Source organism: Podarcis melisellensis (assembly GCF_964234715.1).
Source record: "Podarcis melisellensis genome assembly, chromosome: 7".
Classification (NCBI taxonomy): Eukaryota; Metazoa; Chordata; class Lepidosauria; order Squamata; family Lacertidae; genus Podarcis; species Podarcis melisellensis.
In genome coordinates, this window is record NC_138539.1 from 80,117,488 (window position 1) to 80,139,660 (window position 22,173).

At 43.7% G+C, this 22,173-nt stretch overlaps 2 protein-coding genes across 3 annotated transcripts in view; one reads left to right on the forward strand and one right to left on the reverse strand.

Moving 5' to 3' along the window:
• Positions 1 to 17,803, reverse strand: part of SLC12A7 (solute carrier family 12 member 7) — a 96,799-nt gene extending 78,996 nt beyond the window's left edge. Inside the window, exon 1 of one of the 2 annotated variants that reach the window (XM_081920030.1) lies at positions 17,470 to 17,803. In XM_081920030.1, the coding sequence (XP_081776156.1) occupies positions 17,470 to 17,644 (175 nt within the window). In that variant the 5' untranslated portion in view covers positions 17,645 to 17,803. The remainder of the gene's footprint in view (positions 1 to 17,469) is intronic. The other variant, XM_081920028.1, reaches the window with a different exon arrangement.
• The window catches only part of MAJIN (membrane anchored junction protein), a 40,085-nt gene continuing 35,648 nt past the window's right edge, over positions 17,737 to 22,173 (forward strand). Inside the window, exon 1 of the mRNA XM_081920089.1 lies at positions 17,737 to 17,871. The gene's annotated coding sequence lies outside the window, so the exon portion shown is untranslated. The remainder of the gene's footprint in view (positions 17,872 to 22,173) is intronic.

The window sequence follows — 22,173 nt, forward strand, 5'->3', positions numbered from 1 at the left end:
GTCTCCTATTCTGCAGTCCCCTTTGTGCACATTACCTTTACCTTTATACAGCTTACTGTATCTTTAAGATGAAAAGACACTTCAGAGCAAGCATGTCAATTAGAAAAGGTTAAATAAAGTGGTTGCATGTTTGCTTATTAATAAAAACATATTTTCTAAATTATTACACTGAATCTGGAACTTCATGTTGAAGACAACAAATGGTACCAGAAGTGAAATACATTGTAGGAGTCCAACGCTTGGCAACATTTTACATCCTCTCCACCCACCACTCCAGCCCTCATGCTATCTAATTACTGCTTTCCCAAATTTTGGAAGGAGGTGGGAGGGCTCTAGGACCCTGCCAAAGCCTCACGTGTCCTTCCTAAAGCCCTGTGCCTAGCTTAGCCATCTGTGTGAATGCAGTGTGAGAGTAACCATTTTTGGCCTCCCCCCCCCCCCCCCGCACAAACTGTGCATGTGTGCAAGACAAGGCAGGGTGCGGCCCATGGGTTCTATGTTGAAGTACTCTTGCAACCCACTTGGTATGAAAAATTGGGCCGCCCTATACTATAAAATATTTGAGAGATCCACATCCTTTCTCTCTCACACATGAGGCGGCTGAGGTATGGAAGTGGGAGAAGCTTAAAAGAGACAAACGGGGGGGGGGGGGAATCATTTTAGTGTTTGTTCCTTCTTGTACTCAAACAATGGCAGAAGTCTGAGTAAAGCAAAGGTGGAAAGACACCTAGACAAAAATTGCGGTTTGAGTAAAGCAGTGATGGATACACAATGTGGGTTTTAACCAGGGGGGAATAGCAGAGGTGGGGGTACAACAAAGAAGCCAGCACAACAGAGCCTTTTCTAACTCCCTTCTCACTGTATTCAAACCTTATGTAAAACTGCCACTCTCCTCTCAGTGTCACACCCTGCTCTCTCTATTCAATTTTCTGCTATTGTTTGAAATCACTACTTTTTGCCTCTCAGATCCAATCCAACCCTCCTTTATTCAAACCACTGCTGTTGTTTAAAACCACTGTTTCCCTCTGTAGCCTTCCATCTTCTGCCTGCTCTTCTGCGGCTCTCCCTGTGCCATGACTTCATGCTAATCCAGGATTGTGGCACAGCACTACAGTGGGGGCTGCATGATGACAGCCGTACATTTTTGACATATATCTTGCATCTCAAATGCAGGTTTGCTGTCCTAGACAAACAGTAGAAACAACACATTTAACAAGCACAATGCGAGTGGGCTTATATAGCAGGTAGCCGGTATTCAACCCAGTAGGCCAAAGCTTGTGCAAATCTAGCCTAGAGTTCTTGATCAGGGCCATAGAAATCTTCTCTACTATGAAACTCAGTGGGTGGGCCTTGAATAAGACACACACACCCTCATCCTAACTTACCTCACAAGCTGCTGCAAGGATAAACAGCTTGCTTCGACTTCCCTAGGATGAGCAGGGCACAAATGTAGTATTTCAAACTTCAGTACAGATTCTATACCTTTAAACATCCCTTACATTTTACATAACTTTTATTTATTTGACTAATACAAAGGTTTATTACCAATCTGGTTATTTTATGGCAACTTTTGCAATATCCGATCAACATGGATTTAGAAATACCACAACTTGTAAACCAACAAGCCAAATGCAATTTGTAAGCCAGGTGTGATGCTTTGCAGCTCACCAGGGACCACCTGTTTTGGTCCAGGGCTGCAAAACAGGGGGTACAATACATGGCTTGCAGGCAATTCGTATAATAGGACAAAATTTCTGTAGGCCTGATTTAAGAGTCACATTTTTAAAAAGATTCAACCTTTTATCTTTTTCACATTGGTGTAAAAGACAGAAGCAGGTGTTTAACTGAATTAGAGGGTTAGAGGAAACCAGGGCAAGCCCAAGTATTAAGCAAAATGTAAAAGTGGCAGGTTTAAGCCACCATGAAATGGGACAAAATGTCAATTTCATTCATACAATACTGCTACCATTGTAAAAAAACAAAAACAAAAAAACAGCAAAACTATACAAAGTGTCTACATAACAATCAATTTGAAGCACAGCAAAACATTTTAGGCAGTTGAAAAGGTTAGATTAAACAAGGATAATGAAAACAGACGTAGAAGGATGGATTGTCACAAACATTGACATAGCTAACAAACTGAAACCAGGTGTCTTGAAACCCTACTCTTCAGATTTCACAATGTGCCCTTACATTGGGAGTACTGTTTTGATTACACAGTTCAGGCACCAAAATTGCTTTGGACCATTTGGCCTTGTGTGTTCCACCTCCTTCCCAGAGGTTCCTCTTCATCCCATTTTTATTGGCCAGCATCATTCAAAATCCACACCCGCAAGGAAGAAGTTGTTTGTGAAGCCTAGCTAGTGTTTCTGTCTAAACCCCTGGCCTCTAACTGACACCAATCCAGACTTAGCTGCTTGGGTTCCTAATATACACAAATGACTTTCCTTATTAAAAAAGATGAAGGAAATTGTATTTAATAGAACATCTGATGTCAATTATTACCACATCTAAAAGTAGCCTTGCCAGGTAAAATGACTCAGCTGGTAATGTTGGATCCTTTGTACATGAGGTCATTATCCCATTATCTATGTTGTGAACAGGTTATTTCTAGCTGCCTTTGTCAGAATAAAGGTCATAAGCTCTCCAGAATTATGTTCCTCCACTGTCTGAATGCAGACATATGCATTTGTCACTACTATTGACTTGCAAGTTTTTACGGCTGCTACCTTTATTTACACAGAGGTTTCTATGTATTTAACAGCTGAGTAACTGCAAGAAACCCAGCAGGTGACCTTTTAATTCATTGAATAAAGCACGTCAAAGTGCAAGTAGATAAATAGGTACTGCTCCGGCGGGAAGGTAAATGGCGTTTCTGTGCGCTGCTCTGGTTTGCCAGAGTCATGCTGGCCACATGACCCGGAAGCTGTATGCCAGCTCCCTCGGCCAATAAAGCGAGATGAGCGCCACAACCCCAGAGTCGGTCACAACTGGACCTAATGGTCAGGGGTCCCTTTACCTTTCAACTGCAAGAAACCCAGCAGGTGACCTTTTAATTCATTTAATCTCCAAATTGAGCTACATTTTATAATTTTTTGCATGTCGCTCATTTGTTAAAGGCACAGAAATACTGGCAGTGGGGGGGAGTAACAGCTACTCTGCCACACGCCTAAGAATTGTCCTCCTGATTAAGTTCAAGGTCTGTCTAGCCCAACATTCCAATTAACTGTGGTTAGCCAGATATTACTAGAAGTGCACAGTTTCACAAGCAGAGCAGAGCAAATCTTACTATTCCAATTAACTGTGACAGTATGGCGCTATTCCTCATGTCAGTAGGCAAGGAGTTCTAAAGTGTGGGTGATGCAACACTAAAAGATCGGTTTTTTGTTTCTTTGTTTTTACAAATGCAATACAAGTATTATGTGAGACATGTAGCAATGCCAGTTTCGCAGATCAACGCAGCTGACGGGGCATATATGGGATAAGGGCATCTCACAGGTAAACTGGCCCCAAGCCAGTTTGTTTTCATTTTTTGGTTGCCAAAATAGGTGCAAATTGAGAGTTATAACAGGGCTAGAATTTTGACAACTGACTGTATATTTATTAAGTACCCTGTATAGAAGCCAGTACAGAATACCTCCACTATGAGGGTGGTCTGACAGGTTTGGAAAAGGTGGAAGTAACAGCTGGTGCTTAACATTTTTCCAGAGCTCATGCAGAACAGCAGAAATATTAATTTCTTACATCTCCACAATACAGGTTTAAATAAACTCTGTGACTTTGTTCTTGAATCTCAACCACTCTCAAGGGTTATGTTGAAATCCCAAATTAAGGACCATAGAATCTCTAGGCTGACATGGTATCAAATTGCTAATTTTATTTGTTGAACCCACATCAGGGAACTGGCATTGAAGGACCTTACCCCTTATGAATTATTGTTGGACTCTGCCACAAAGATAAAACAGAGTCCAGTGTCTAGACAGAATAGTGTGTTAATCTTAATAGATATGAATACAGCGAAAGTCTAAGGCAGATGTGGGAAGCCGATTAGCAGATTACTATTAATGAAGAGGTCTTGACTTCAATGTGGGGAAGATTTCCTTTTAAATATGTCCTGACCTTGATGAAAGAGGTAGTACTTTAAATAGTGCAAAAAAAAATTGATATCTTATGCCTACAAATTTAGCCTCACTGTTCACCAAACTTTTGAAGAGGATGTCAAATGTTAGGCTCTGTTCAACTAATGTGGCGGACATGTGGGATAGTGGCTCATTTCTGGGACATCCATTTGTTAAAATAAAAACAATTACAGGACGAAACACCTTTAAATGTCCAGAGCTGGCACTGCTCGATTGTATCACAGGAGATAATACTAACTTATAGTTCAAACCCCTAATAAGTTCCCTTTAATTAGCAGCCAGCAAGGCCCACAGTAATTAAAAAAACTAGAGGAATTTGAGAGAAAACATCTCTGACAAGTTGCTACAATAGTGTACGGCAAATAGCACATGTGGAAAAGTTGACTAATAAAATAAAACTGGCACAAGGTTTGAAGAATAAAGACTCTCCTGCAACCAATTGGTACAGCTTTTCTGTGTACATGGCTAAAAATGGAAAAGGTGACTCCTCTCCCATTATAAAACATTTGTTTAGCATAACCTGTATGTCCCCTTCTATACAAACGGTTGTCTGGGATAGGAACTATTTACATTACCTGGATGTTATTTTTGATGTACTTCATCTTCTGGGTTAGGGTTTTGTGTGTAATGATGTTGTTAAATGTTGTAATGCAATAAAGCAAAGTATTTATCATACAGTGGTACCTCGGTCTACAAACAGCCTAGTTCACGAACTCTTTGGAACACGAACACTTCAAAACCGGAAGAAAGTGTTCCGGTTAGCAAACTTTGTTTGGAATACAAACGTACTCCATTCAGGGATGCACTTCCGTTTTGAGTGCCACACTTCAATTGTCCAGCAGTGGAGAAGAAGGTCGTCACATCATTTGACGCAGCCGCGAGGGAGGGAAGTTGTGCGCGCGCCAGCTGGTTTTCAGGCGCACAACTCCCCCCATGCCGCTGCAGGAGGGGAGCGTTTCCCGCAGCCGCAAGGGAAGCTGTGCACCTGCCAGCCAGCTGGTTTGTGGGAGCACAACTCCCCCCCCCCCATGCTGTTGTGAAAGGCACGCGCTCTAGGGAGCATTTCCCACAGCAGTGGCAGGGGGGGGGGGAATTTGTGTGGATCCCAGTTCAGCTACTGATTGATTGATTGATTTATTGTGTGACTGCAGAAATGGATAAAAGCCCCCCATCCAAACAATGACTATCATCAGTGGAGATAAGAAAACAAATTAATTTTCATTTTTATCGTCTACAATACTGTTTTATCTATTTTATAGTACAGTACATTGATTATTGCTTTCATTTTATGGATCAATGGTCTCGTTAGATAGTAAAATTCATGTTAAATTCCTGGTTTAGGGGTTGTTTTTAAAAGTCTGGAACGGCTTAATCCATTTTGCATTATTGTCTATGGGGAAGTGTGCCCTGGTTTAAGAAAATTTTGGTTTAAGAACAGACTTCTGGAACGGATTAAGTTCATAAACCAAGGTACCACTGTTGTTGTTGTTTAGTCGTTTAGTCGTGTCCGACTCTTCGTGACCCCATGGACCAGAGCACGCCAGGCACTCCTGTCTTCCACTGCCTCCCACAGTTTGGTCAGACTCATGCGGGTAGCTTCGAGAACACTGTCCAACCATCTCGTCCTCTGTCGTCCTCTTCTCCTTGTGCCCTCAATCTTTCCCAACATCAGAGTCTTTTCCAGGGAGTCTTCTCTTCTCATGAGGTGGCCAAAGTATTGGAGCCTCAGCTTCAGGATCTGTCCTTCCAGTGAGCACTCAGGGCTGACTTCCTTCAGAATGGAGAGGTTTGATCTTCTTGCAGTCCATGGGACTCTCAAGAGTCTCCTCCAGCACCATAATTCAAAAGCATCAATTCTTTGGTGATCAGCCTTCTTCATGGGTCACTGCCTTGCTGTGGCAAAGGGGCTTGAATAATTCAGAGAAGCTATGAGCTATGCTTTGCAGGGCTACCCAAGATGGTCGGGTCATAGTGGAGAGTTTTAACCAAACGTGATCCACCTGGAGCAGGAGCCGGCAAGCCACTCCAGTATCCCTGCCAAGAAAACTCCACCACTGTAATAACTTTAAAGTTCTGTACTGACCCGGGGGGGGGGGGTTGTGACTCCCCAAAGTGATGTCTCAAAGCAGCAATACCCTTTTGTGCCACCTACTTTGGGGACAGCCCTACTGCATGAGAGCTTGTTCTTGTAGCAAGACAAGCTCTGGACCACACCCCCATTCCAGCTGTATTCACTCAGTCAGCAATCAAACAGTACCCCAAACTTCAATCAGCACAAACACTCTTACGTATCTCACTGAACAAACAAACATTTGCAAAAAAAAAAAAAAAAAAGCATACACACTGTCTTGCAGCCTGGCTAGGCAAGTGGACCAGGCAGGGGCCAGAACAGAGCCATCCAACCCTACTTAGTCCTCTGTAGGTCTACTCAACGCTGCTGCCACTTCTGTTTGGTAACAGGGTCATTTTCTCACCTAACTCTCCAGTCTTCACTTCATGGCTGTAGTACATAGTGAAGATGTACTCTTAAAGGGGCCTCTGTTCTTTACAGAAATTTCTCTACCCAGACCCACTTTCATTGCACAACTGAAAGTGAAAGGGACTATTCTATATTATGATCAGCTTGCAACACTCTATTTTTTTTACTGTTTAAAAAGTTGTAAAGCCTGTTGCTAGCTTTTTACATGTCCTGCTTCAGCAGGTAAGCAAAGGACTTTTTAAAAAAGGCAAGCAAAGTACCTCAGCTGAGACAACCACCTTGTTAAGTTAGTTAAGATATGCCACTCATCACCACAATTGCTCCTGACAAATTTATCTTATGTTTCTCCCTACAAGCAGCCATTTGGGGGAATCCCCCCCACCATTTCCCCTTCTTTTATTTCCTCCTTTCTCAACATTGCAGCACACTGTTCTACATGTCTACTCAGAAGTAACTTCCATTAAGTTTAGCTAGGCCACATTCTGAGCATGTCTAAAAGCCCCAAGTCTTGATTTTAAACTGCAAAGAGTGTGTGCTCCAAAAGCTTAGAAGCACTAGCATACTGAGGATGAAGAGAAAATATGAGATGTGACTAGTATACTGAGGCAATGTTAGGAATAGACTTGACTTCCCCGGAGACATTCCAAAACACAACACAACCCCATATTCTGTAATCCCACCTTTCATTTCATTTCCTCAGAAGACAAGTGTCTGGGAAGAGGAGGGTACTGGCTGTTGATGGACTTGGAAAAAGAGCTCCAAGAAGGCCCTTGATCTTGCAGCTGACCAACAGGAAGTGGAATGCTAACTGTGCCGAGGCAGTATCAGCTGTAGGTCATTGAATTGGCTTTCCGGATATCAGATAGGGAGTATGAAGATGTGGGAAGTGTTGCAATACAAAATCTAAATATCAGTTACAGAATTAAGGGCTAGGGTGGGGAGAGAAAGAATTACCGTATCTTTCCCAAAATGGTAAAGAAAATTTTCTTCTGTACTTTTTCTTCTCTATGGAATTAAAAGAGTCTATTGTAAAGACAAATCCAAACAACAAAGACCTTCTGTATGGATTATTTTTTTAAAAAAATTAACAGTCTCCAAAGCTTGAATTATTATCATGTGACACGGCAGAGAATCAAGAATATGCCCTGGAAAAATAGACATTTATTTTAAGATACAGTAAAAACAATGTATCATAAACTGGGCCCTTTAGCAACCTATTCCAGAGCTACTACTACCAAATTATGTTCTATCAGAAGCTAATATAAATAATCAAGAAAACAAACATTCAGAATGTTTAACTAGACAAGAAGTTGAGCTATATCTATGTTTAGAATGGGCTGAAAATACATAATTAGAAAACTCACTGAAAATACATAATTAGAAACTCAAAAGTGATTGATCTCTTGATTACCACTGGAGTTTATTTCACATCAACAATATGAACACTCAATTGGACAGTGCTGAAAAGAAAACCTTTCCACAACATTGAGCTTACATCTTTGTCCAAAGGTCTTCACTGAAATCACAAACAATTTGATTAACAACTCTAATCAAAGCTGGTTATTCTTTCCAGATTTCACTACAATAAAATACTGCAATCAATTTCTGCTCCTGGTAAGCCTGTTATTGCCTCTCTGAGTCAATAAAAACTGAATGAACTCAGAACCAGTTTAAAAGTTTTCATTGCTAATCAAGTTACTTTTTAATTTAAAAAATCAATTTAAAATGATAAACAAACCTCAAATTATGTAACCAAACCAAAATTATTATCTAGGCAGACACTGTAAATATACTGTACACAGATCAAAATGCCCATCATTTTCAAAAATATATTTTCTACGATTTATTTGTACTCAGAAATTCAAGTTTGCTTTTCTTCACAGTCAAGGTACACTCGAACAGCATTAACTGAAAGGGTTTAGCATGTTTCCTTATAAGGTCACAGTAATACAAAGGAATAATCTCATTTCTACATGACCTAAAATATCAATGGGCCCAATTAGCTCTCTTCTGCTTTTCAAGTTCCACAATCTTTTAAAAAGATATGTACAGTTGTAACAACACAAAGAATCCTGGACACCACAAACAGCTCTTGAAACAAGGAACAAGTAAACTTGCAGGGAACTGAAGTGCTGTGGTATAGGCATGGAGAAAGCTGGGAGTAACAGCCTCTGAACAGCCAAAGTGTCAGCTGCACCAAAACCAGAGGTCTTAATCTTAATTCCATGCACTCTGATCTGTATCTTCAGAAGCACTTGATCAGACCACTTGAAAGGGGAAACAAGTTTGTTATCAAGGCTGCCAAGCTGAGCAATGGGAAATTACCGGTACAGTGGTACCTCTGGATGCGAATGGGATCTGTTCCGGAGCCCAGTTCACATCCTGAAGCGAAAGTAACACGTGACTGCGCGTGCTGCGTTTCACTGCTTCCGTGCATGTGCGTGATGTCATTTTGAGCACCTGCGCATGTGCGAGCGGCGAAACCCAGAAGTAACGCATTTCGTTACTTCCGGGTTGCCACAGAGCGCAACCCGAAAATGCTCAACCTGAAGCGTATTCATCCCGAGGTATGACTGTAATCCCTGCACGCAGCCTGCTCCTGGTAGAGGTAGGAAGTGAGTCTAAAAGCAAACAAAGAGGGAGTAAGGCAGGAGTATAGGGGCATGAAAGGACAAAGAAGTCTACACAAGTTGTCCAGTCTAAGTAGTAGATCAAGGTGAGCAGCTGGAATTCATGGGGAGAGTTCCAAAATATAAGAAATGGGAAAGTAGTAAAAAGCAGATTGTGTGGTGCCACTTACTCTTAAGAAGACATGGTTCTTGAGAAATGGAGGAGGAAGAAGGACAAAGCACCAGAACCTCTTTCCTCCTCAGCAGAAGTTGTAGGCAAGTATACAGTAATACACATTGGGCTAAAAATAAATTCAGTGAAGAAAAGGAAGTATTTCTTCACACAACACATAACCAATTAATGCAATCCGCTGCAACAAGATGTCATAGTAACCACTGGCTTAGGCGGCTTTAAAAGCAGTTCCTCATATTCCTAGTTTAGGAGCCTACGAAAGACCACCTGCAGTTCAGAGACAGCAGGTATCCAAAAACAAGTTGCTGAGGGGCAAAACATGAAGGCAGACTGGTGCCTACCTTCATGCACTGCCTGTGGGATTCTCAGAAGCATCTAGCTGGCCATTGTTGGAAACAAAATGCTAAACTAGAAGTGCCACTGGTCTGATGGTAGCAAGTATATTCTTAAATTGATATCTAATCTACAGCATATTCTGAGCTCAGAGACAGGCAACAACCCTTTAAAAAGACTGAACAGTATTTCAAATTATTCACTGACTAATACAGGACAGTCATACTTCACACTTCTAGCCATATCTTCACAACTCGCATGCAGGCACGAACAACACCACTCCCAGACTGCAGGGAGATTTGTGGCTAGTCAATAAGCAAAGACAGGTTCTTCACCATTGCCTGTCAATTCCTACTCACTCCTATACTGCAAGAGTGGGATTTTCCAGTACTGTCTACAAGAACTCCACAACATTTTTCTTGTGTTATTACATGCCAATACTGCACATGTATTGGGTTTATGTTTTTGTTGTTACAATGCAATTTGATTTTAAATACACATAACCAATCGAACTGTAATGATAGTGGCAGATATCCAGCAGAATTTGAATGAAATCAGTGGGCTTCTTTGATGGATTTTGGGTAATATTTACAGGTATTTATTTATTAGATTTATATACTACCGTTCCTCCCAAAGATCACACATTTCTGTGATTAAAAAGCACAACTAAAAATAAAATAAAAACCTATTGAGAACATTGAAAAACCGGTGCAGCTCAGCGTGGGGACTCGCTTCCACAGTGCCAAAAATGGTCTCTGCACATATGCAGACGCCGAAAATCGTGTCTGTGCAGATGCAGAAGCCGAAAATCACGACTGTGCACTTGTAGATGCCGAAAATCATGTCTGCGCACGTACAGACACCAAAAATCACAGGCCCACGGAGGGATCTGCATGGGACCAATCCAGCCCAGGCTAGATAAACCTTGCTGACCCCTTATTTACATCAACAATTGCATATTTGTATTTATTTTTCCCAGCTCTCAATTCTGGGGTTTTCTCTTTCCTTTCAGTATTTAGCATATAGAATTATAATTGCCATTATCATATAACATCCCCCAATGCAGATAAAAAGTAATGCCTATTTCTCTTCAACGTTTTCAGCACAGAAGTTTGCAAACATCTGCAATTTTGCTTGCAAATGCAGGGCTAATGTTTTCCCCTCCCCCTGCCTGCCTTGCATGTTGCACTTCTTACAATAATGGGATGGGAGCACTCCAACAACTTCTAAAACCCATCACAAAATCTGAGTTGGCGTTCTACATATGAGGAAGACTAAAATTAATAAGATTAATGAATAAAACAAAAATTCTGAAGAGGAGAAGGGATCTTCCCACTTTCTATCCAACCTTTTTCTTCTTCTTAAGAGACAGTGGTGTGTGGAATTGCCAACTTAGGTTTGCTGATGTGTTTATTTCTACCTCCACTCCACTTCTTTCAGAGGAGTCTCTAAACCTGTAGGTCTGATCCCCCTGCCTTGTATATTTTGAATAATCCTGAGAACATATTCAGATTACAAATATTCTAAACTCCCCCCCCAAAAAAAATCAAAAACAGAATAGTCCTTATATAAACCAAGCAAAAGCCACAGGTGTCAGGACTGTTGAAAAATGACCTCTATGTGTATTTCACAATCAGGTAATGCCTTTATTAGGGCCAACAAAAATGTCATAAAATAGTATCTTTATATCACTGTAGTTGAAAATTTCATCTATAAATTTTAATTAAAGCACTTCACTGCTAGCTAACTAAGTTCTGATAGTGGAGAACAGAAAAAAGAATGAGCCTAGAACCCACAGGGAGATGGGAATTCTTGCGGGTAGGAAACACAAAAGAAAAAGGAACAAAGACAAGGGGAAAGATAAACAGAGGAAAGATTACAAGGAAGGAAGAGATATAAAAGACACAAGCAGCAGTGACCTAAACAGAATCTGAGTGAGAATACTGAATAAACAACCAACCACTGATTGTTATCATTGCAAAAAGATCAGACTCTCCCTGATCTCTGCAATTTCCTGTTAACATTGGTGGCATTCTGCAATAGATTCAAAGCCAAACCAGACCTGACAGTAACATCTCCATTTGGTTAAACTGGACAATTTTCAGAACAAATGGAGTGCAGGTTGAGGGTGCTAAAATCTCCCTTCACCCTAACTTTCCTTTTCACAATCTGTCTTCTCAGGGGGTTTTCTTCTCCAATATCAGAAGTAAGCTCAAGTAACAGGAATAGAATAAAAGGAAAGAGGCAGACACTCAAGTTGACAAATCCCATCATACTCTGCTTCTTGTTAGCATGTTGTTCTTTTGCTGTTTTCTGGCTAGACCAGTCATAGGCAACTCGGCCCTCCAAATGTTTTGGGACTACAACTCCCATCATCCCTAGCTAACAGGACCAGTGGTCAGGAATGATGGGAGTTGTAGTCCCAAAAAACATTTGGAGCAGCTGTTCTCAACCTGTGGGTCCCCAGAAGTTGTTGGACTACAACTCCCATCATCCCTGAGCTCTGGCCTTGATAGCTAGGGGTGATGGGAGTTGTAGTTCAACAGCATCTGGGGACCCACAGGTTGAGAAAGGCTGATGTGGAGGGTCGAGTTTGGCTATGCCTCGGCTAGACACTTCTATAAAGCTCCCTTTCATCCCCTCTCTCTACCCATTTTTACAACTGTACTACAATACAAATAATTCATCATTAGGCAGATACCATCAACAATCATTACAACAGAGACAGCACAGTGGTGGCAGCAAAAAGACCAGAATGGGACCTGAGCAGAGTTGTTATTTTCAGCAACTGACAATGAAGTTAGTACAAAGTCATTATGGCCAGGAGCAATCAATAGTCATATCCTTCATCAATATGCCAATCCCCTTTTAAAGGCATCCAGGTTGGTGATCATCATTACAATTTGTGGCAGCAAATTCCACTGCACTGTGTGAAGAAGTCCTCCCTTTTGCCTGTCCTAAACTTTCAACTTGCAGCGTCATTCGATGACCCTGGGTTCTAGAATTATAAGAGAGGAAGAAAAATTTCTCTTTCTCCACACATCGTGCATAATTGTATCCACCCCTAAAATGTCACTCACCCCCCTTTTTCCTAAACAAAGAAATCACAAATATTGTAACCTTTCCTCATAAGGAAGTTGCTCTAGCCCTTTGATAGTTTTCGTTACCCTTTTTTAGCTCAACAATTTCTTTTATGAGTTGCAATTATAAGAACTGCAGACAGTATTTCAAGTGTAAGGGTATAGGGTAAAGGGACCCCTGACTGTTAGGTCCAGTCATGGACGACTCTGGGGTTGCGGCACTCATCTTGCTTTATTGGCCGAGGAAGCCAGCGTACAGCTTCCGGGTCATGTGGCCAGCACGACTAAGCCGCTTCTGGCAAACCAGCACAGCACACAGAAACGCCATTTACCTTCCCACCAGAGCGGTACCTATTTATCTACTTGCACTCTGACATGCTTTCAAACTGCTAGGTTGGCAGGGGAAGGGACTGAGCAACGGGAGCTCACCTCGTCGCATGGATTCAAACCGGCGACCTTCTGATCAGCAAGCCTTGGCTCTGTGGTTTAGACCACAGTGCCACCCGCGTCCCTTATATTTCAAGGGTAGTCTCACCATATATTTCCATAATGGCATTATATTTGTGGTTTTATTTTCAATCCTTTTTCTAAAGATCCCCAACATAGAATTAACCTTTTCACAGCTGTAGCACACTGGGTCAACATTTTCATCAAGATATCCATCATGACCCTGAGGTCTTGTATCCTGGTCAGTCACTGCCAGTTCAGACCCCAGTAGGGTATTTGTTAAGTTAGGATTTTCTTCTCCAATTTGCATCCCTTCACACTTTCTTACACTGAACTGCATTTGTTATTTTAATAATGCTACAAATTCCTTCAGTGTTCTTCACAATCCCTGACAGAGCTGCTGTAAGAATGGTTGATGTGAATATGAAATCCTTTGATATAAATACTTACAGTGGAATCTTATACATGTTTCCTCAGGATTCCTCAGGGAAGCAGGCATAAGATTGCACCAAGGTATTGTTATATACTCCCCAATTCCCTCAGGAACAGCAATGTCAGGTTTTTTAAAATAGTTGTACCTTGGTTGTCGAACTTAATCCAGTCCAGGAGTCCGTTTGACTCCCAGAAAGGTTCGAAAACCAAGGCGTGGCTTCCGATTGGCTGCAGGAGCTTCCTGCACTCAATCAGAGGCCACGTCGAACGTTCGCCAATCAGAACACTCACTTCCAGGTTTGCAGCGTTCAGCAGTCGATTTGTTCAACAACAAAGGCGTTTGACTACCAAGGTTCTACTGTACTTTGGACGAATGCACTCTGGCCCCTTCTGGTGTACAAATATAGAAGCACGGCATATACTGGCAACACAACACTCCAGAAAGACAGCAGAATCATATCAGATCTTCAGAGTGATGCCCTGCATTCACAGGGTGTGCTCAGCAAACTCACTTCTCTCTTCTTCTCCCTCTCCAAAACTACCAGCTGCTGTTTGTCACACCCATCTGCCCTCTCCTATCTGCTGGAGGATGTCATCTTATCTAGGTTCCAAAATTATCTCCTTAAAACAGTCAAGAGAATTCTCCAGTTATCTCCTTAAAACAGTCAGGAGAATTCCCCAGCTATCTCTTTATGTTAGGCTCACACTGAAGAATGATCAACCAACCAAACTACAAAGGAATCAGCTGGCAAGCATACCAGAATTATTCACATATACTTCAAGTATGTGTAGTCAAAGTGGAAGCACCAGGGAGGTACTGCTGCAATCTAACGCAATAGGGTGAGTCATATAGTACAATAATTGCCTTTAGCAGATGCCATGCCTAGCTCCATCCCAAATTTTTGTGAACATATTGCCTTTCCACATTACTTCCAGGCCAATTGTTCAAACCGCTTCATATCCAATCCTAGTCCTCTTATTTTTGTCTGTTCTCTCGCTTTGTCCTTTTGGAGAAAGTTAGATGAATATTTTTTCTAGACTTGCATGGGTGTTTCTTTCAAACTTCTCCATATTTCCCCCTCTTTTCCCCTCAGCTTTTTCTGCACCTATGCTATTCAGTTCCCTTGTCTTCAGGACACCTGTTGATTCCTCTTCAGCTACACTAAGCATCAAACTCAAGCTTTAAAGTACACACTATACTTTAAAGCGCACCCCCTCCCCAGCAATAATTATGGGCACTGCAGTCTGTTGAGGGTTGCTGATCATTGTAAATCTGTGGCAGGTAAACTACAGTGCCCATAATTTTTTTAGGAGGCAATGTGCTTCAAATGTGCTTTTAAAGTATGTGTATGCAGCCTCAGTCATTTGTTCAGGCTGAATTTAAGCATGTAGAAGTATTGGAAATGAAATAGTAAGATGGACTGCACCACTTCACACTAGAATTGGGGAACCACGTTTTAAAACTATATAGAAGAAAACTAGCACAGCACAGATGGGACTTTCCCCTGAAGTGCTAGTTTTCTACTTGCAATGGGTTGTTTTTAAATACAGGGAATCGTTCAAAAATTATGAAGTGGTATACCTCTCAAGACCCTACCACCACATTCCACAACATATATACAGTTGTCTCAGTGGCGTAGCGTGGGTTGTCAGCACCCGGGGCAAGGCAAGTAATTTGCGCCCCCAACCCGTGGATTTGCGCCCCCTAACCCCCGGATGTTGCGCCCGGTGCGGCGGGCCCCCCCTGCACCCCCGCTACACCACTGAGTTGTCTACATAAATGATAGAGTGGGATACATTCTACACAATACTACTTAAGACTGCAGGTGAGGGTCTATTTTGGAACATTCCCACAAGGTTTTCCTCAAAAGTAAAAAGCTCCCTGAAGTAGCATATCAGGGAGAACCCTTTCTGCATCCAATCACCAGGCCCGTTTGCAGACCAACTCTGTTACAAAGATGTCTGCAAACATGACATGAAGGCTGGCAGCATTAACCCTGCCATGTGGGAATCCCTTGCCAATGACAGCAGTGCCTGCACACAGTCAGGTCGTGTATCCAGAGCAGTAACCTTGAGGAGAAATGACCACTGGGATGAGCACAGAGAGAGGAAATGCCGTGGTGCACCTGAAGCAGCACAACCGGACGCCTTCATTTGCCCCAGCTGAAACAAAACATGTCTCTCCCATATCCATCTCTAGAGCCACAGCAGGTGCTGCAAGTCTCCCAATTGTTTAGCTTCACCCACAAAGGCACACTCCTTCTCCACTGACTTGAGTCAGATGGATGCCATATGTAAATATGTCTTTTGCATATGGGAATATTAAAAAACAGCACCTCTTTCCCACTGCAACCTGACATGGTACACTCCAGAAACATACCGATTTACCTTGCCTATACTCCTCTATAGGAGTCCGTATAGTAAAAGCTATGGTTTTCCCAGTAGTGATGTATGGAAGTGAGAGCTGGACCATAAAGAAGGCTGATCGCCGAAGAATAGATGCTTTTGAATTATGGTGCTGGAGGAGACTCTTGAGAGTCCCATGGACTCCAAGAAGATCAAACCTATCCATTCTTAAGGAAATCAGCCCTGAGTGCTCACTGGAAGGACAGATCCTGAAGCTGAGGCTCCAATACTTTGGCCACCTCATGAGTAGAGAAGACTCCCTGGAAAAGACCCTGAGGTTGGGAAAGATGGAGGGCATAAGGAGAAGGGGATGAGAGAGGACGAGATGGTTGGATAGTACTGTATTCTCGAAGCTACTAGGATGAGTTTGACCAAACTGTGGGAGGCAGTGGAAGACAGAAGTGCCTGGCGTGCTCTGGTCCATGGGGTCACGAAGAGTGGGACACAACTAAACGACTAAACAACAACAACAATACTTCTCTAACTTCTCCCCAATTTTTTTTAAAAAAACTTTGCTTTCTGCTTCCTAACCTTTCCCAACTGTTAACTGATAGTGCTCCCTCTAAAAATCCCCTTAAGAAACATGCTTACGGAGGTGGAGCTATAAGAAATTGGGCTTCGCTTTCCAGAGAAAATGCACAAGACCGTGGCTCGTTTTGACCAAAGCAAGCGCCGGAAACGCCCAGGCTTGGCGAGGCTCCTCCTTGTTTCCATCCGCTGCCAGGAGAGGGAAAGGCCACCTGTGGGACCGGCGAGAGCAAACAATGGGAGTTGCAAATCCCCACGGCGGAACTTTCGCTAGGACAACCTGCAGGGCAGACTCGCAGGTTCCCCGGAGCGTTATTATCTGTGCGAGTTCTCCAACAACTTACCTGCATCATGCACACGTGCTGGGAAATAAAGAATAAAAAATGAACAAAGCCAAGCTCCCCCCCCCGCCCCCCACAGTTTCATTAACTACAAACCACGAAGTTTGGGGTACTTTCCAAAGTTTTGCAGCGCCCACCCCACGTTTGGTAGCCGTCGCCCCCCCCCCAAAGGAAATAATGGATACACTAAACCTGGGTTCGTAGTTGACACCCAGATTCCTCCAGTTCCTTCCGGGAGTGTGGGCGAAACCGAAGTTTGCTGCCTCTTCGCCCTTAAATCCACCTGCGCCCACAGGAGGTGAAAAAAGCCCAAAATGTCCTGAGGGGGGAGGGAAGGGCCCCTTCCCCTGGACATACACACGACCCCCCCCTTCATTTCACCTCCTTGTAACACGCATATGCCACCCACACGCGTGTGAGGGGGGATACACAGCAATGAGAACCACACACACACAGCCCGAGACCCACGCGCGACCACTCGCCTCGGCTCCCGGGCTCCACGCGGCCATTCTCGAGGGGCGCTTCTCGCGGCCGCCCGAGGGTCCCCTCGCCCGGCTCCTCCGCAGCATGCTGCCCCGCTTGGGCGCCGGGGCCCTCTTCGCCGCCGCCGCCGCCCCCGGGCGCCTCCACGGGCACCACCGTGAAGTTGGTGGGCATGGCAACTCGCTCCCCGGCCCGGGTCCCGCCGCGCCGAGCCTCACACGGACGCCGCCGCCGCCCTCCTTCCCCGCCCACCCGCGTTAGCAGCGGCGGCGGCGGGAAGAGTTTGCGGCTCTTTCCCCCACACCTCCGCCTCTCTTTCCTCGGCCGGCCCCCTCAAGCGCCGGCGCTGCCGTTGCGGCCGCCGGGAGCTCCTCCGCTGCCAGGCAGGAGCCGCGCCTCACGTGAGGGGAGCCTTTGCCTCAGAGGGGAAAGGCGGGAAGAGAGTCGCCTCAGCTGCTCTTTGTTGAAGGCGGCGTCGGCGAGGGGCAGAGGGAGCCCAGGGCTGCCCCAACCCCAACACACGCAGAGCTCTTGAGCTTCAATTCAACAGCCCTTTGCTGGCCCACACACAAAAACACACACCCTCTGGCTTGATTCAACACACACAGAGAGCCCTTTAATTTATTCAACACCCCCACCCCTTCATTTGATTCAACACCCCCCTACAAACACAAACACACACCCCTTGACTTGATTCAACACACACACACAGCCCTTGAGTTTATTCAACGTCCCCCCTTTATTTGATTCAACACCCCCCCACACACACACCTTGACCTGATTCAACACCCACAAACACACACAGAGAGCCCTTGAGTTTATTCAACACCCCCAACCCTTTATTTGATTAAACACCCCCCAACAAATACACACACACACACCTTGGCTTGATTCAACACACACAGCCCTTGAGTATATTCCACATCCCCCCCACCCCTTTATTTGATTCAACACCCCCCTACAAATACACACACACCTTGACTTGATTCAACACACACAGCCCTTGAGTTTATTCAACACCCCCTTCAGTGGCGTAGCGTGGGGGGTGCAGGGGGGCCCGGCTGCACCGGGCGCAACATCTGGGGGTTAGGGAAATCCACGGGTTAGGGGGCGCAAATCCATGGGTTAGGGGGCGCAAATTACTTGCCTTGCCCCAGGTGCTGATAACCCACGCTACGCCACTGACCCCCTTTATGTGATTCAAAACACACTCACCCCTACAAACACACACATGCACACCTTGACTTGATTCAACACCCAGGAGAGCAAGCCCAAGCTTGCTCTGAATGTGAGAGGGTTTTGTATGTGGGGCATCAAAAGCAGCAAAGGATACATGCATTTGGGACCATATGGGGTGCATCTCTCCCCCCTCATTAGAGAATAATAACAACTGGGACTAGCCGTCAAAAGTCACAGATCAGAGATGCTCATATTTTTCATCGATATAGCAGCTAACGGCAATTATCTCAGGACAGAGATGTTACTGATGCTAAAGGTGATCTGTAAAACCCAGTGACACAGCATCCTCACAGAAAGTAAGAAGCTGGTAGTAGGTTCTTCATTGTGGCTTTTCTGTGGCTAAGCCCCCCCGCCCCACATTCAGAGCCTGTCACCATGCAATTGTTCCACAGTATTTGCTTGTCTAAGGTTTTTATATGGTGCTTTCTACCAGATATGACTTCAAAGCTGTTTCCAGACAACAAGGAAATCCGTATCAATAAAATACTTACAGGGCAATTAAAATATCAGCAAGAAAACAGCAATGATAAGCATCAGTTCCACAATACAAATAGAGACCAGAAGCTAACTGTGGCTTTCAAAAGTACAAGAAAGCAAACAGGTTATTTATTATTATTAAATTATTAAATATTAAATTTGTATACCGCTCTATACCCATAAATCTCAGGGCAGCAAAACATAAAGATTATGGAATCCCATAAGCCATAGGAAGGCAACAAATACGGTACCCTTAACATAATAGCACAGTTGTGTGTGACGGCCAGCAAGAAATAATAGTGAGGATCAACTCCACTGCCTTACCAGAGAGTGGAAGGGTTAAAACAGAAGCTAGCAAGTAACACATAGGTGATAAGACTCAATAGCTTTTAGGGTTGCTGCAACTGAAGGTTTATTTATATCTGTTTCTTTTTAAGAGATACAATCTCAATAACTGAGTGAAGGTCAGATGTCCTGTTACACAGAAAAGTGGGCAGGAGAGTACACAATGAGAGCCATAATCTTTAAACATAAAACAACAGCCCTTCTAAAAGTGACTTGGCTGTTGGAACATTTTCAAGTGCTCCAAGTTAAGATAATGATACCAGCAGTTTTTTCATTTGCGGTTTGCACTGTGGAATCTGCACGTGTTGCTCAGAGCTTGATACAGGAATGCTTTATACAACTGCTGCTTCCCAGAAGGCACATAACGTGAACCTTCAGGACCAATGCTACTCATTTCTCCTCCAGCCAATAAGTTGCTATTTACAGTCCCAGATGATTTTGTGTGGAACTTTCTCCCCTCCTTGTTTCTCATTCAATATTCTCCATCCTCTCAGTAACCAGCATCTCTCAGCAGCCTGTCTTTTACTCCAGGTTCAACTCCTACTTGCCACTCTCCACAGAAGGCTTGCTGCATACATATTCTTCTGCAGCAGTGAGCTTACGCACAGAGAGAACAGGGAAATCAGAGAATGGTAGTGAATTGTACATAGCCTTAGGGGTAGAGAGAAGTGGTGTTAGTGTAGAATTCGTTGCTACAAGAGTGGTGGTGAATTGTCACTCTAACTGCATGCCAGCTGTTATCAATGTTGTATGATTTATATTTTGTACACTGCCCTGATATAGTAAAGGTAAAGTCGTGAGGTCCAGTCGTGGCTGATTCTGGGGTTCCAGCACTCATCTTGCTTTATTGGCCGAGGGAGCCGGCGTACAGCTTCCCTGATATAGACAAATGTAAAAATAAAATAAGGTTTGGAAGGATGGCAGATGGTGACAGTTGGAGGCAGAGCGGACAGAGCCATGTGAAAGCAGTTGGAAGGGGAATGTGGATGTAAGCTATGGGGATAGGTTTGAGAGACAACCTGAATTGTTCTTCTAATAGAAACAGGTGCATCATATCTCTTCCTTGCATCTGTCCCAACCAGTAAGGTAAGGGCACTCACCTCTTGCTTCAAACCTGTCTGGCCAGACTACCATTGCAGTCCAGAAAGGTTTATTTCTTGGTGGAAGGTTCAGCTTGTAGCCTGAATCCCACATACTGTTCCCATTTGACTCATTGCAACACCTACACCTAAGGTGATGCAGAGAACAGTTAGACTGGAAAAAGGAGAGAGCAACTCAGGGCAGAGCCAGCCTGAGATATTTTGCCACACTTTCCAGGCAGCAGCTACAGGTGACAAGCATGGGAGATGACAAAAGGAGTGCTTTTTGGGGGCCCAGATGTGTTTGGGTTTGGGGAGGAGTTAAATAGATAAAACTGAAATAACTTATATATGCTTTTTAAAATATTATCAGGGCAATACTTTCTGGCATAAGAATCTAGAAGGGAATCTTTTTCTTGCCTCCAACTTCCATATAATTTTAGTAGCAGAGGGCTTAGAATCATAGAATCATAGAGTTGGAAGAGACCACAAGGGCCATCGAGTCCAACCCCCTGCCAAGCAGGAAACACCATCAGAGCACTCCTGACATATGGTTGTCAAGCCTCTGCTTAAAGACCTCCAAAGAAGGAGACTCCACCACACTGCTTGGCAGCAAATTCCACTGTCGAACAGCTCTTACTGTCAGGAAGTTCTTCCCAATGTTTAGGTGGAATCTTCTTCCTTGTAGTTTGGATCCATTGCTCCGTGTCCGCTTCTCTGGAGCAGCAGAAAACAACCTTTCTCCCTCCTCTATGTGACATCCTTTTATATATTTGAACATGGCTATCATATCACCCCTTAACCTCCTCTTCTCCAGGCTAAACATGCCCAGCTCCCTTAGCCGTTCCTCATAAAGCATCGTTTCCAGGCCTTTGAATATTTTGGTTGCCCTCCTCTGGACACGTTCCGGTTTGTCAGTGTCCTTCTTGAACTGTGGTGCCCAGAACTGGACACAGTACTCCAGGTGAGGTCTGACCAGAGCAGAATACAGTGGCACTATTACTTCCCTTGATCTAGATGCTATACTCCTATTGATGCAGCCCAGAATTGCATTCGCTTTTTTAGCTGCTGCATCACACTGTTGGCTCATGTCAAGTTTGTGGTCAACCAAGACTCCTAGATCCTTTTCACATGTACTGCTCTCAAGCCAGGTGTCACCCATCTTGTATTTGTGCCTCTCATTTTTTTTGCCCAAGTGCAATACTTTACATTATCAGACATTGACTCTTTTACATTTATATTAACACTGTAATCTCACAAATGTCTACTCAGAGGTAAGCTAGGTACACCAAAGTAAGTGTATATAGGATGGTAGTATTAGCTATGAGAATGTACAAGGCCTATTGGATATTCTCAAAAACTCTAACTGTGGTGTTATATGGTGCAAACAAGCAAGGAATTCAGGGGGAAGGAGGATTCTCTGTTCCCTTGTCATCCCTCTTCCACTCCTCTGCAGTATTTTTTTAAAGGGCTGTGTATGGTGATATTTAAGAAGCACTGTGAAATTTGGAGGGTAAACCCATAGATATGGGGAAGTAAAAGGGCATAGGTAAGTAAAAGGGC